At 43.8% G+C, this 16,388-nt stretch overlaps 1 protein-coding gene across 1 annotated transcript in view; it reads right to left on the bottom strand.

Annotated features, from left to right (window-relative positions):
* PKHD1 (PKHD1 ciliary IPT domain containing fibrocystin/polyductin) overlaps positions 1-16,388 on the bottom strand; it is a 382,916-nt gene that overhangs the window by 333,144 nt on the left and 33,384 nt on the right. Inside the window, exons 16-23 of the mRNA XM_065401532.1 lie at positions 15,143-15,232; positions 12,833-12,923; positions 9,950-10,092; positions 8,852-8,982; positions 6,370-6,554; positions 5,456-5,594; positions 789-943; positions 173-357 (exon numbers count right to left, since the gene is read on the bottom strand). Coding sequence (XP_065257604.1) covers positions 173-357; positions 789-943; positions 5,456-5,594; positions 6,370-6,554; positions 8,852-8,982; positions 9,950-10,092; positions 12,833-12,923; positions 15,143-15,232 — 1,119 coding nt within the window. The remainder of the gene's footprint in view (positions 1-172; positions 358-788; positions 944-5,455; positions 5,595-6,369; positions 6,555-8,851; positions 8,983-9,949; positions 10,093-12,832; positions 12,924-15,142; positions 15,233-16,388) is intronic.

Here is a 16,388-nt window from a genome sequence, read left to right as displayed (position 1 = left end):
AAACCCAGGGTTGTGAGGTCAATTCTTAAGGGGGCCATTTAGGGATCTGGGGGCAAAAAAAATAGTTGGGGATTGGTCCTGCTTTGAGCAGGGGGATGGACTAAATGACCTCCTGAGGTCCCTTCCAATCCTGATATTCTATGAATTGCATTAAAAGAAAAGATCATCGTACATCAATAACAATGGGCAAGTCACCAGTCATGGAGTTCCAGGTCAGTGTCCATACATTTTGGTTACAAGTGCTCACGTCCTTGGTCACAGTGAAATCACTGGCGTTGAGGTACTGGCCTGTGGAGTTATCAGAGTTGCTTTGCAGGAGCTCACGGAGGTGATGGGAGGAGACGTGCACCGGGACACCTGAGAAGTTCATTATAAAACAGGGATATCAACAGCTGTGCAGCCACAGGTCCGCCTGGACCAAACCTGGGAAGGTATAACAGCGAGGGGGGCATTACATGCACATCCATAGGATCTAATGCTTTAGAGAGGTATCACTGTCCTATAACATACCTTAGTGTGAAAAACCCTCTGAGGGTCTGAGCTAAACCCCATAGAAGTCAGTGGGTGTCTCTCCATTCTCCGCAGTTGGGTTTTGGATCAGTACCTAAAGTTGTCATCCAAAAATATCCCTCCCCGCTTTGGGGGGTCAGATAAATGTGAAGAACTAGCAGCTGCCCCCACAAAGGGGACAGTCTGACAGCCCTGCCTTTGCAGGAATGTTTCCGGGGTGATGTCCCAGCTCATCTTCCTTTGGCTCCCAGAAAAGGAAAGTTTCACCCTCCCTTTACCTGATATCACTGTATTGGGCAGCAGGATCCGGAAAGTCCCGCCAATGGGTGGAGATGCAGCTTGCAGTCTCTGAACTGTCAGACTGACATTTGCACCTTCCGTGGACACAGCCAGGTGATCCTCTTCTGAGCCCTCCGAGGGCAAAGCTCCCCTGCTGGAGAGAATTGAACCATCTGAGTCGCAGCTCCAGTGCGCGATGCACAACTCCACTCCAATGCAATCAGCAGGAGTGGGAGATTGCAAGCAAAATTCAGCTGATTGCAATATCTTGAACCAGCTACTGTTCTCCATACAGAGCTAGGTGGAATGGTGTGACGTGCCCGTGAAATGAACCAGAAAGCCCCTCACAAAGGCTGGCCAAATAGCTTTTGTGCCTGTCCCAGTCTGAGTCTGCTGAACTGAACCTCAGCATTTCAACACTTGGCACTGTGATACGGCAGCATTTTCAAAGTGATGTAATGTCTGCGCTCCAGGAGCCCATCCTCGGAGCTTCAGTAATACTTTGTCAAACTCTTTGGGCTACTGAACTTCAAACAGTAACAAATTAAGGCTCCCAATAACCTTTCTGTATTATCATTCCCAATGTCGGACAATGGGCACAGAGAGGGGATATGACTTACCTGAGGTCATACAAGAAGGCTATAGAAGAACTAGGAACGGACAACCCAGGTCTCCCAATTCTTGTCTATCTTAGGTACTTATACACCTCTCATCACCACAGTATCCCAGCACCGGACAAACTTAAACATGTTTATTCTCCGAAGACCCCTTCTGAGGTAGATTAGTGCTACTATCCCCATTTACTGATGGGAACGAAGGGTGAGTCTGCCCTGGTGCTGGAGATGTAATTTCCAGCTCAGGTAGACATACGCACACTAGCTTTGATCAAGCGAACATGCTAAAAATAGCAGCGTAGCCACAGTGGCACAGGTTGTAGGATGGGGTAGCTGCCCTGAGTACAATCCCACCCTCGACCCTCTGTACCTGCTCAGGCACTTTGGGGGCTACACTGCTATTTTTAGCACGCTGGCTCTGTCTGAGTTAGCACAAGTACATTTATCCTACCTGGAATTACATCTTCAGCTTGACTGTGGGCATACCCTAATTGACTTCCTTAATGTCTTGACAAACTCTTTGGTGAGGAGGGGACTTGACTGCATGCCTTTCATGTCCCAGGTTAGGGCTCTAACTGACAGGCCCACCCCCAGCCCTACGTTTTAACCACAAGGTCATCATCCTGCCTAGTTTTAGTCAATGTTTGTACAGTGCTTTGAGATCCCCTGGTCGGAGGAGCTACAGAAGAGCAAAGCAATATCAGAGACTTTCATAAAGATTATCTCCAAACAAGGAAGCCGACAGTGATTCAGATGTGCTTTGAAAAGCAACATGGCGCCTTATCATTGTAACTGTTGTTCTTCAAGATGGCTGCCTGCAAGGATCCATGCCACAAGTGATGTGTGTGCACCCCATGGAGTTTAGCTCAGCAGCGTCCTTTGGAAGTGTTTAAGGACCTAGGCAGGGAACACTCACAGCCCTGACAGACACTGCTATTCCAAGTTCATACTGTCATGGTACGTGCATCATCTGCAGCGGGGGACAATGGAGGTGATGCTTAAAGAACAATTGTTTGATGCTTCACAGTTATAATCTTGTCTTCTTCTTCTTAGTAGTAGTATTATGGTAGAACTTAGAAGCCCCTGGACCTGGACCCCATTGTGCCAGGCTCTGTACAAATAGAACAAAAGGACAATCCCTGATCCAATGAGCTTACAAGCTAAACACGTTTGTTATGCCAAAGGGATAATTAAAAAAGGTTGGAGTGATATTTACTCAAGTAGCTTTCACAAACCTGCTCAGCGTCTCAATGCATCTAATGATGGCAAGGACAAGTTATCTATATTGCTTACAATACAGACTGATTGGCCTGCAACTTTAAGATTGTTTTTAAAAATTTGTACTTCACCACTTTAAGTGTGGTTGGAAAAAAACAAATGTCCTTGGTGGCACAAGAGTGTCACCATGTGGTGACTTGTATGAATATCAGCTATATAATTCCCTAATTAAACACGTTTATTCTAATTCATAGATTTTAAGGCCAGAAGGGACAATTAGATCAGTGGCTCTCAATCTTTTCAGTCTACTGTACCCCTTTCAGGAGTCTGATTTGTCTTGTGTACCACCAAGTTTCACCTCACTTAAAAACTACTTGCTTACAAAATCAGACATAAAATACAAAAGTGTCATAGCACACTATTACTGAAAAATTGCGTATGTTCTCTTTTTTACCATATACTTATAAAATTAATCAATTGGAATATAAATATTGTACTTACATTTCAGTGTATAGTACATAAAGCAGTATAAACAAGTCACTGTCTGTAGGAAATTTTAGTTTGTACTGACTTCGCCAGTGCTTTTTATGTAGCCTGTTGTAAAACTAGGCAAATATCCAGATGAGTTGAGTACACCCTAGAATACCTATGGGTACCCTCAGGGGTACACATACCCCTGGTTGACAACCACTTCATTAGATGATCTAGCCTGACCTCCTGTACAACACAGGCCAAAGAATTTCCCCCAGTTGCCCCTGTATTGAGCCCAATAACTTGTGTTTGGCTAAAGACCATCTTCCAGAAGGGTATCCAGTCTAGAGATGAAGACATCAGGACTGGAGAATCTACCACCTTCCTTCATAGTTTGTTCCAATGGTTAGCAACCCTCACAGTTAAAATTGCGTGTTAGATTAAATTTGAATTTGTCTGACTTTATCTTCCAGGCATTGGTTCCTGTAATGCCTTTCTCCCCTAGATTAAAGAATTCTTTACTACTCCCGTAGAGTCTCCCTGTGTCAGTACTTAGACACTAATCAAGTCACCTCTTAATCTTCTTTTTGACAAATAAATCGATTGAGCTCTTTATGTCTCTCATTGTAAGGCATTTTCTCCAGTCCTCGAATCATTTTTGTAGCTCTTCTCTGCCCCCTTTCCAGTTTTTTAACATGCTTTTTAAAAATGTTGACACCAGAAATGGACACCAATATTCCACCAAACAGCTCGCACACAAAAGTAAAATCCCTTCCCTGGTGCCTATCCACTACTCCCCTGTTTATATATTTTTTTAAAAACCACAGAATTCAGACAAAGCTGAATTTATCCACTCAGCTTAGTCCATGCCACATAGATATGGAACTTCTCTTTCTCTCTGTAAAACCTATCAGTGAGAGCGTAAGGCAGGGGTTCTCAAACTGGAGGTCGGGACCCCTCAGGGGGTCGCAAGGTTATTACATGGGGGGTCGCGAGCTGTCAGCCTCCACCCCAAACCCCGCTTTGCCTCCAGCATTTAGAATGGTGTTAAATTTATTAAAAAGTGTTTTAATTTATAAGGTCACACTCAGAGGCTTGCTATGTGAAAGGGGTCACCAGTACAAAAGTTTGAGAACCACTGGTGTAAGGGGAGATCTACTTACAAGTGAAGTTACAGCTACGCTGTACCTATCTACCATGCTAGGAAGCTTGGCTGGTTTTGCATTGCAGACAGGGCTGTACTGTGTTTTAACCACGTTACCAAATCACCTGAGAGCCTTGAACTTTGAAGGACTGTAGCAGGAACTACGTACACTGAGCAGATAAGGTCTTGGGAGTCCCCCTTAAAATATAAACTGGATTGTTTCCATTTCTCTATTTTTTCCTCCTTGCTGACTTGGGTTGCATTTCTTTAAAATCCATGAGTCTGATTTTTCAGAGGTGCTGAGCATATGCAGCTGCCATAGATTTCAGTAAGAGTTGCAGGTGCGCCTTTCTTTGTCTGTCTGTGATCTAAGTAGACAAAACTCTTTGGGACAGAGACGTATGTGTGTGTGGATAGCACCTACCACAATGGGACCCTGATCTCAGCTAGGGCCCCTGGCTGCTACTGGAAATACAAATAATAATAATAAGCTGATTCATAATCACACACAGAGTGCTAGCCTTAAAAAATAACACTAAAAAAATAAGTAAGAACAGCCCCTCCCTATGAGCTGTGAAAACAAACTGCACTGCTACATAGGACACCAGGGTGAACTGGACCTGGGAGGTCATGGAGGAGTTCTTTGTTGTGTATGTAGGGTGGGATGGGGTGGAGTGTGTTTGGCTGGTTTTTAAGAGAATGAGCCCAAATCACAAAATCCAAATCTAAACTCCCTCAAAGTTCCAGGCTGTTCGGACTCTGTGCTCCAGTTCAGCATGGAGATAAACCAGGCACAACATTCCAGTCCGGAACCAAATTCTCCCAAAGTTTGGGATTAGAAATTCAGGACTTTTTTTTTTAATCTAAAAGCTTATAGTTCTCTCTGTTCTGTTTAGTCCAGGGCCCTGCCTTACTGTTAACAAGTCGGGATTTCTGGTGGCATGGGCCTCTGTCTGGTCCCCTTCAAGAATGGCTGAGGCAAGATGAGACCTTCTAGCAGAGGGTCTGATAGAAAATGAACACACACACACAAAAAAACCATCAAGCACTTGCGAGTGAAAGAATAAGAATTCCTAGGAACAGCAACACAGGAATTGCCAGACTGGGTCAGATCTAGTCCAGCATCCTGGCTCTGGCAGCAACCAGCACCAGCTGCTCCAGAGGAAGGTATGAGAATCTGTACTAGGCACATGTGGGATAACCTGCCTCCAATTCCTACCTCGGTGACAGAAGAGGGAGATTGCTGCCACAGCCAGCCACCAGAAAGGACACGTTGTAGGTTGAGGGAGACCCCACCACAGACACTTCTTGGATAACATTTCCACCCGGACGAGCTGGTCTGGGATCTCTTTGAAAAACTGAAAGGAAAATATTATTATTCATTAGAGATAGTCACTGTTTTTTTTATTTCAAAACTTCAAAGTCGTTTCCGTTTCAAAATTGGAAACGGACCCACTTGTTGGTGTTTCTTCAATATTTCTCATAACATTGGCAACTTTTTATCAAAAATGTCAGTGAATTGTTTCATTTACTGAAAACCCAGTGTTTTCAGGGAGCTAAAAAGGGTCAACCACCATTTTTGATACGGTAGAACCTCAGAGTGACAAACACCTTGGGAATGGAGGTTGTTCGTAACTCTGAAATGTTTGTAACTCTGAACAAAACATTAGGGTTGTTCTTTCAAAAGTTTACAACTGAATATTGACTTAATACAGCTTTGAAACTTTACAATTGAGAAGAAAAAATGCTGCTTTCCCTTTATTTTATGAATAGTTTTACATTTAACACAGTACTGCACTGTATTTGCTTATTTATTTATTTATTTTTTCTCTCTGCTGCTGCCTGATTGCGTACTTCCGGTTCCAAATGAGGTGTGTGGTAACTGGTCAGTTCGTAACCCTAGTGTTCATAACTCTGAGGTTCTACTGTAGACGTTTTCAATGAAAACAAAATAAATTTAAGTTGATGGTTTTTCAATAAACTTTGTTTTCATAAAAATGCAGGGCGTTTTTTTTTTCCTTTGCATTTTTTGAATGAAAAAACACTCTCTCTAAAAGCCAGCTCATGTATTGATATTTTGTAGGGAAGGTAGTGCCTAGAACAACAGCAACAAAGAGAAAGGGATTCAATTACCAGCTACGTTTCTATCTGAGATGATAATTTCATCAAGGTAAAACCAGCTAGATGTCTCCTCCTCTCTCTCAGGGATCAGCATGTCGATCTGATGCACAAACACCGGTGAGTTGGCTTCAAGGTCCCGGAGGGATTCAGAGCCATTCACACAGCCCCTCCAGAGATCAGCACACGTGAACTTCCAGCTGAAAGGTATTCAGAGTGCATTTCACTAATAGCCAGCTTAAGGGATAGGTGAGCTAGGCAGCTGCCTAATTCTTATACCCAAGTGGGTGCTAATATGATGGCCGCCATCTCGGCTGACACACTCAGAATTGAACCAGGGATCTCCAGAGCTATAAGTCACTACAGCATGAGTTAAAGCATCATGGCTTCCCCAGCGCAGGGTTTCAACAGCCTTGTCTTCTCTGTGGTTCAACATAGAGCGGGACCTGTTACGCACACTCACCAATGGGTTACACAAAGACCGGGCCTCCTCATGTTCAAATTGTTTTAAACAATACTAAAAATATCTGGGCCTATTTGGCATGCAGCAGGGAGATCCCAAGCTCCTCCCGTATGCCCAGAGTGCTTTAATGCTAGAATTCCAAGCCTCTGCAACACAGACAGCTGCATTATCACCTTGCCAGGTACTCAAGGGCTGTACCTAGTAAATCATGGATTTCCAAAAATAAATGCAACACCACAGCCATGCAATTTGCTCACACCTCTCTGCCTTGAGAAACAGAAACCGATTGTTGCTTAACTTGACTAAAAGCCTCCGTTAATCAGCTTTTCTCTTACCCTGCAGATACACAGAGAAAGAGTGGCCCACAGCTGCATTTCATGGCAAATGTATCTTCACTTGTCGTGCTACATATCACTTGCCCATGCCTTAAACCTTCATGCCAGCTGTTGCAATCCCCACCACCACCTTGGAAGCACTGTTACAACTATGCAAAGGATCCTGAGGGGTTGTGGGTGTATAGCAAATGTCAAATGCTCTTAATACGTATGGCAATATTCACCTAGGGCCAGTCCTCTCAGCTAGTGCAAAAAGGAAATCTCGGTAAGAATCTTGTCTCTACTAAATGCAAAGAGGACATATTAAATTAACAGCCAGATTCAACCCCTAACCATTATAAAAGCTAACGAGCACAACAGAATATGTCATACCAAACTAGACCACTTGTCGACCTAGGATGGTATCCTATCTCCAAGAACGGCCAATGAAATAACTTTAGACTAAATAAGGGTGAGCATTACGTCCAAGAAATATCCTTGCTGAGTTCCTGGAAAGGACTTTTGTTAGCCCCAACATAAAGACAGGCCCTTGAAGAACACATCCCTGGCCTGGCACAGGATATAGCGCACGCTGAGATAGGACACTTGCCAATAATCAGTTCCAACGCAGACCTCCAGCCAGGTTGGATATGCCCACAGTGGCTAGCCCTGTACAACTCAGCATTAACGTAGTGCATTGACTCCAACAATCCAATCATCCAGGACAGAGCGCTGGGTTAAGGCGGAGTAGCAGCAGCATGCATTCTAAATACTTTGTTGAACTCAATGATGCAGGAAAGTATGGAGGGAAATAGCTTAATAAGCATCAAAAATAATTAGACATACCTAAGAATGGCACCTGCAGATACATTTGTTAGGATAAAATCACAAGGGCTATCACTCCTATGTGTGTTTCCAGGAATACACTGGCTGATGGATGGGGGTCAAGAAGAAATGCCGTAAGTTCCTAACTATTTCTGAGATTAAGTGTTGTGCAGCCACTACTCGGAGTCTTTCCTGTTACAGCAATTGGCTTGTGGCGTTCATTATCAAGGCACCAAGAGGATGTCCACTCTGCAGTTAAACACCCGCGGCTGGCCTGTGCTTGGGCTCACGGGGCTGGGGGTCGCAGGACTATTTAACGGCAGTGTAGACATTCAGGGTCAGGTCTGGGACCCTCCCTCCTGGCAGGGTCCCAGAGCTCCAGCACGAGCCCAGATAGTTAAATAGCCCTGCAGCCCTAGCCCCACAAGCCCAAGCCGGCTGACGTGGGTCAGCCATGAGTTTTTAACTGCAGTGTAGACACACCCCTAGAGGTCTTCAGGGAGGGGTATTATTACGATTACCGTGTCCATGTGTAACGTACTGGTTAAATGGCTTGTGACTGGTCAGTCTCCAGTGATAGCCCCACGAGGAAGATAAAAGCTTTGCTACTCCGCGTGGCTGTTCTCTATTTCAAGGGGTAAAGGCCTTGGAGGGGACAGTGCTGAGTTCTATTGCCAGTACTCAGTGTGTGTGGTTTTGCTGATGAACACAACAGGCCAGATGTTCAGCTGGATTAAATATGCATAGCTCTATTGACTTCCATGGGGCTATGAAATTTTACACCAGCTGAGGTGCTGCCCCTATGCTGGTATGTCTACAGCACACAGGTTTGTTCTCTTAGTGTGGAGAAAGCCATTTGCTGAAACTATACCACATGTATCCTTGTACTGGGTACCTTTCTGGGCTGGTCTCATTCAGACTCCACAGGCAAGTAAGATTCTTCTTCACTGTATTTAGAAAGGTGTTGATATAGGACACCGAAACATAAAGGGTATCGCTCACGTAACCTTTATATGCAAAGCACACCTGAGAAAGGGGAAGGAAAACAATACATTATGGTTATTACCAGCTGAGGTCTGTTTCTTGACTTATGTGAAATGAGTTGCTGCTTTTAGTCCGATTTCTCATGAAAAGAAGTTTACACTGTAATGCCCACTATCTTGACTGATAGTAATTGGCACTGCTGCTGGCATCTCCAACATAAAAAAGACTAAAATGGGCATTGAGAATGAATTGTCCCTTCCCACCCCACAGAGACCGTCATAATAATAATAATAATACAACCGCCCAGCTTTTATATAGCATTCTACCAAGGAGGTCAGCATCATTATCCCCATTTTACAGATGGGGAAAATGAGGCACAGAGAAGTGATTTGTCCAAGATCATCCAGCAGGCTAGTGGCAGAGGTGGGAATAGAACCCTGATCTTCTGAGTCTCATCCTAAGGCTCTATTTAGTATGGTGCCAAAAAGGGAGAGATCACTAGACTGGGAATCAAATGACCTGAATTCTATTCCCAGCTCTACCACTGCCTCCTTATGTGACCTTCTGCAAGTCACATGCCCTAATCTGCATAGTGAGGATGATGCTTACCTATCTTTATAACGTACTATGAGTTCTATGGGTGCATTACATTAAGCATTACATTAGTAGAAGCAGTCTCTCTAGGCAGGGTTGCAGCACATTCATGAAATAGCATGGAGTAGCTTGGACTGGCACTGACCATGGCACATCCTCTGGTTATCTCCAGAACACATCAGTTTCCAAGCCTGTCAATCTATCACCTTTAATAAGCAATAGAGTTTATGGATAAATAAGGTTTGCGCCTTCATGGCCCAGGAATATATCCCTAAGACACAATCTTGCGTGGGTTTGGGGAGAAGGGCAGATGGCCTCAATTTCCTAATATGTCTTGTCCATCTCTAATTTTATGACGTTATTTGGTTCTCGGTACTTTCCTCCATGTTTTGCCCTACTCAGGGAGGCTACTTACATGTGTGTACTCAGTGAGGTTGTATCTTGGTAAAGTAGATGGAGACATTTTTACAAGATGTTTTGGCCTGTGAATACTGAACCTTCCACAAAAGGGTTCTGTCCAGCTGGCAACATGTCCCTCAGTGGCAGAGTCTCTCTGGCCTGACAGTGGTAAAAATGAAAGAGGTTAGATGTTTGAAAAGGATTCAGAAATCCATGGAGGGGCTGGAAACTCGAAGGTCTGGTGAATGCAATCTTGTGCCTAAATTTGCCTGAACAAATAAATGATGCACACTTGCAAAGCAAGCTTTTGCACACACGTGTGCCCAATGAAGCATACCAAGGAGGTGCACACACTTTAGATACACGAGTACAACGGCTACCATGACAAACTGAACCAGGGATCTTGACAGCTGAAAGCATAACTCCCTGCAGCTTGATCTAAAGATCCAGTCGTTGTAGGTGAGGGGAGCACCAGACGCACCTCCCCAGTGGATTAGGCACAGAGAGTCACATGTAACACACCTTGACAAGTGAATTACAGATGCAGATCAAGCATGTTGTGATAACTGGAGCTCCATATTTACCCTCATTGTGAGCTCAGCTGAGAAGAGTGAGTGAAAGTTCATAAAGTGTCACAATAACCTAAAAATACTGATGGGGAATGGTGCAGAAGAGAGACAGACTGACAGTCTATACAAGAAATGCCTACTGATAGATCTCAAGGACTTGTTAAGATCATGCCTGGGGCGCAAGAGAAGCGTGGGACCGGAATTCAGTGGCCCAAAATTGGTGTTTCGGCATTTAGGCCTAATTGGTGGACAAAATAATGAGGTGTTGGGCTATTCCACACACCACTCCCCTTTTGGGGGCCTCAAAAAGATTTTTGGGGGGGGGGAACTGATGGATGGGAAGGCTGAGTGACTGAAAGACAAGAGAATGGGTAGGCGTGAGCTTCATCATCATGACTGCCCCCCGTCTCCTGGGACCCCAGGATCCAGCGTGACACGATTGTGCCGTCTTCGTCCGAATCCCAAGAAACTTCCTGACTAGACCAGGCCAGAGACAGGGACCCAAATGACATCACCACCTCAACCAACTCTGGCTAAATCCCAAATACCACCTGGAATGTGAGACTGTCACCCTCACGCCCCCTTGTGCGTCCTTTTCCTTCCCCACTTTATCTCTCTCTCTTTTTGCCTTCTGTTTAATAAGAGTCTTGCTTAGCCAGCCAGAACTGTATATTTTGCAACAGTGCTGTGAGCCTGCGACCAGAGAGACAGTTAAAAGCAATGCCCTAAGCAGCCCAATGCTGGTATGCAGGTCTCAGAGTGGCTGATAAAACCATGTGGTATGCTGGTGTTTCTTCAGCGGTGAGGTTGCAAGTGAAAGTCAACACCAGAGACAGAGGCAGCGTTTTCTATCTTTGCTGTTCTTTTCTTTCCTTGTTTGTGTGTGTCTTGTTTTGTCTTCCAGGAAAGGGGATCGGGCTAGAACAACAACAGCTCCAGCCCATTTCAATGAATTTCTTCTCTTTTCCCCAAAAGGACAGTTATTACCATCTGCAATGCCACCTAAGGGACTCTCAAACAGGGCATTTTCCTTTTAAAGCCTTTCTCCAGTTGAAGGGATGTTGTTAAAACGAAAGCCATATTTAATACTTTAAATTTCAAATGCTTTTTCTTTTCTGTATCTTTAATAAAGGGTTAAAACAATTAATGGTGTGTTTGCCATGGTACTAAGCAGGCTGATTTATCTGAATACCAAACCCCAAACATTCTTTAAAACTATTTAATATTGGACAGTGACTGGGTCATCTTAACACCTTTGACCCTTTGGGCCCATTTATTATAAATTAATACAAGAGGTAGCTCATAGACTCGTAGACTTTAAGGCCAGAAGGGACCATCGGGATCATCTAGTCCAGTGGTTCTCAAACTTTTGTCCTGGTGACCCCTTTCACATAGAAAGCCTGTGAGTGAGACCCCTCCCTATACATTAAAAACACTTTTTATATATTTAACACCATTATAAATGCTGGAGACAAAGAGGGGTTTGGAGTGGAGGATGACAGCTCGCAACCCCCCATGTAAGAATCTTGTGAACCCCTGAGGGGTCCCAACCCCCAGTTTGAGAACCCCTGATCTAGTCTGACCTGCTGCACATTGCAGGCCACACAATCTCACCCACCCATTCCTGAAATAGATCCCTAACCTCTGGCGGAGTTACTGAAGTCCTCAAATAATGGTTTAAAGACTTCAAGTTACAGAGAATTCACCATTTACACTAGTTTAAACCTGCAAGTGACCAGGGCCCCATGCTGCAGAGGAAGGCAAAAAAATTCCAAGAGTCTCTGCCAATCTGACCCAAGGGGAAATTCCTTCCCGACTCCAAATCTGGTGATGAGTTAGACCCTGAGCATGTGGGCAAGACCCACCAGGCAGAGACCTGGGAAGGAATTCTCTGTAGTAACTCAGAGTCCTCCCCATCTAATATCCCAACTACATTAGAAACAGGCATGCACACATACCTACCTTTGAAAATATGGTACTGGATAACTTCACATGACAGTGGAACTTCCATAATATGGCACTTTTTGTCCCATAGTAAACTATCCCTATGTCCCTGCTTATGTTTGTGTAATAAAACAGATTGCGGGGGAGGAGAAGAATCAGTAATTAATATATTAGTAATACTGTTTTTAATATCAATTCAACAATTCATTCCTCCCTAAACTCCCTCACCATAACACACACACATTATTAATAAACCAGGAGGAAAATAAATGTGTAAAACCATTAATAGTATAATACCCCCTGCACCATGCAAAGGTCTTGTTTATTACATAAGGAGAAAACCACTATTACAGTAAGTGTCACCTAATTTTTTTTTAATGCATTACCTTCCTCAAATCCATTCCGGAGAAGGAATTTAGCAGACAGTGGCTCAGTTTCACATTTTACTGAAAGAAGCTCCTCGATCACTGTTTGGACCTACAAAAAATAATATTCACAATGTGATCATTTTTGTTTAATTGTGCAGTAGAGAAGGCTGAGATGCTTGTAAAGTGGTCGCTATGTTTAGTAAACTAGCCAGTGATGGAAACAGGGTTGATATAATGGGTAGCCAGGAAGCAGAGGTGAAAGGTCCATCTTCCCTTTTAGAACATGGGCTGGCATGGACAAAAAGTCAACCCTTCCCATTGTTCCAGCTAGCCTTGGAGATGGAGGGAGTGATTAAGTCTCCACAGGTTGTGTGAGCCAAAACCAGATTCAATATTAATAGGCATGGAAGAACCAGCTTAGATATTTAAGAACTATCCACGTTTGACCAAAATTAAAACCAAACCTTAAATACAACCATGCTGGCTATTTGAAAGACTTCTCAAAACTTTAAAATTCCCGTAACGCTGTATTTTCATTGCATCGCTACACTTTTACATTCCAACTGAGATCAGAAGAAGAAGTGATGAATACTCTGAAGAAGGCTATTCTCAAAGGGTTCCTTGGCTGGCGAGAAGCAAGAAGTACAAGAAATCTCATAGAAAAGCTGATCCTCAGGAGATTTGCAGCCCAGTCAGGCAGACTCGAGAGGTAGTGCAAACAAACATATGTATGATGTATATCATAACAAGAACCAGTGGCTGGAAGTTAAAGCCAAACAAATTCAAGTTAAAATAAAGGCAAATTTAAAAAAAAAATCAGTGTGGATGGTTAACAACTAGAACAACCAAGACACACTGCCAAGAGAAATAGTGGATTCTCCATCTCTTGATGACTTCAAATTAGAGCGGTCAAGTGATTTAAAAAAATGAATCACGAATAATCATGAGATTAAAAAAAAATAATCGTAATTAATCACAGTTTTAATTGCACTGTTAAACAATAATAAAGTACCACTTATTTAAATATTTTTGGATGCTTTCTATATTCTCAAATATAGGTTCTGGGCTGGGGGTTTCACCTCCCTCCGGGCTCCAGCCTGGCTCGGAGCTTCACCCTCCTGCCCCACTGCCTCCAAAGCTCCAGGCTGGGGCTTCAGCCCCCCACCCCTGATACCTCCCTCCCCACCCAGAGGTATGCGATTAACTCATTAAAAAATTAACACGTTAATTTTGCTTTCATTTAATCGCAGGCGTTAACTGCGATTAATTGACAGCCCTACTTCAAATCAAAACCAGATGCCTAGATGGAAGACACGCTTCAGTCAAACACAAGTTATTGGGTTCAGTACCGGAGTAACTGGAGGACGCCTGTAGCCTGTGTTACACAAGTCAGACTACATCTAATGGTCCCATCTGGCCTTATAATGTATTAATCAAAGCAAACTTCCAAACATTGAGGTTCACCCATCACTTTTTTAAGAGATTACTAGTTATAGTGAGGGCTAGACTCTATTCGAGCACCAGGAATTATTTTAGGAAGCTCCCTGGCCTGTGTTATGCAGGAGCTCACAGTGGTCCCTTCTGGCCTTCGAATCTATGAACATTTTTTGCAGTGTTGTTGGAGCTGTGCTGGTCCCCGGACATGAGAAAGACAAACGTGGGTGAGGAAATATCTTTTACTGGACCAACGTCTGTTAGTGGAAGGGAAAAGCTTTCAAGCTTCCCAAGGGCAGTAGGAGAGCACTTAATAATAAGTGTTAGGGTTAGATTTTTAAGTGCCCTCCGACAGCAGGTGTGAAACCCTTATGCGTAACAATCAGTCCCCCACCTTATAGTTAGCTCAGACATTCTGCTTACCTTCTCCAGACCTGGCACAATAAGAACTATTACCTCACCTACCTTGTCTCCAATCTATGAGCACAGCAGAAATCAATGGCTTTGAAGAACCCAGTTCCAAACCCGTGTCCTAGGGATGTGAGGTCCCTCTTGGTGTATGTTCCTGGGTGGCAAAGAACCTATTCTCAGGCTTCCGAGGCCCTCTGCTGATTAACATGTCTCTGCGCACTGCTTGTGTTTCATTTTGAATGTACGGGGGACCTGATCAGACGTTGCTGGATTTCAGAGCCTCTAACTAGGGGTCGGTCCACCAATATCCTTTTGAAAAGCACTCCCAATAACTGTAAATGTCACTGGGATTACAGCAAGCGGTCTCAGTCTCCAGGCCAAATCCTCAGCTTGTGTAAATCATCACGCCTCCATTGATTTCATTGGAGCTACAACGTTTTATACCAGGTGAGGTTCTGGCCCTCTGGGTTTAATTATACAGACCTGATCAGCTGTAGCATTTGTTGCCATCATGTTGCTGGATACATTGTCCCAGGAAATACGGAACCATCCTGTGCCGGATAAAGTCAGCATCTGACAGGTAGGAAAAACAGGAACAAACGACGTGAGCTACATACAACTCAAAAAGTATCAGATGATCTGTTAGTTAAGAGGATCTTTACATCAGCAGTATTCTGCCCTTCTGGTCTCTGCAAGACAACAAGTGTCACTTTAACCACCCATCGCTCTATGTGATCTGTTGCAATTCACACTGAAAGCCTTGGTTCTCAGATTATTGGGGCAGAGAGGTTAAGTGACCTGCCCAGTGTCACATGCAAACCAGTGGCAGACCTAGGACCAGAACCTCAGGCTCCCAATGCCCAGTCTTGTGCTTTAGCCACTAGAATAAGAATTCCTCTAGTTACTGAGCAACTCTTTCTCCTATTATAAATTTCTTTTTATTAGCTGGTTATGAATATCGGTTGGTTCAGTTCCCAAGGTGACACACTTCATATCCATGTTTGCTAGGAAAAGAGACGTGGTCCTGCCTTGTGTTAGCTAATACAATGACATTCTAGTTTTAACACCTGCTAGCAGGTCAAGGTAAGACTAATCTGCTAACATGTTAAAACTACAAACTGCCTTGTCTTCTCTAGGATTTTACCCCAGGTCTGTTAACTTAGAATCATAGAATATCAGGGTTGGAAGGGACCTCAGGAGGTCATCTAGTCCAACCCCCTGCTCAAAGCAGGACAATCCCCAGACAGATTCCCCCCCCCCCCGATCCCTAAATAGCCCCCTCAAGGATTGAACTCACAACCCTGGGTTTAGCAGGCCAATGCTCAAACCACTGAGCTATCCCTCCCCCAACTTGCCTTAACTAACACGTGGTAAGAACACACCATTTTTCTTCGCTAGTGAAGACAAGGCCTCTACAATAAGGGTTTGCTGCAAAATATGTGGAGTAAATAGCGCCATGAAGCATTCAAGGCACAGGATCAAGGCATAGTTAAGACCAAAGCAGACTGTGAAGAACTTCAAAAAGATCTCACAAAACTAAGTGATTGGGCAACAAAATGGCAAATGAAATTTAATGTGGATAAATGTAAAGTAATGCACATTGGGAAAAATAACCCCAAATATACATACAATATGATGGGGGATAATTTAGCTACAACTAATCAGGAAAGAGATATTGGAGTCATTGTGGATAGTTCTCTGAAGACGTCCATGCAGTGTGCAGCGGCAG

This window comes from Emys orbicularis, chromosome 3 (assembly GCF_028017835.1).
Source record: "Emys orbicularis isolate rEmyOrb1 chromosome 3, rEmyOrb1.hap1, whole genome shotgun sequence".
In the NCBI taxonomy this organism is placed as follows: domain Eukaryota; kingdom Metazoa; phylum Chordata; order Testudines; family Emydidae; genus Emys; species Emys orbicularis.
This window is presented reverse-complemented; position numbering and strand designations above follow the sequence as displayed.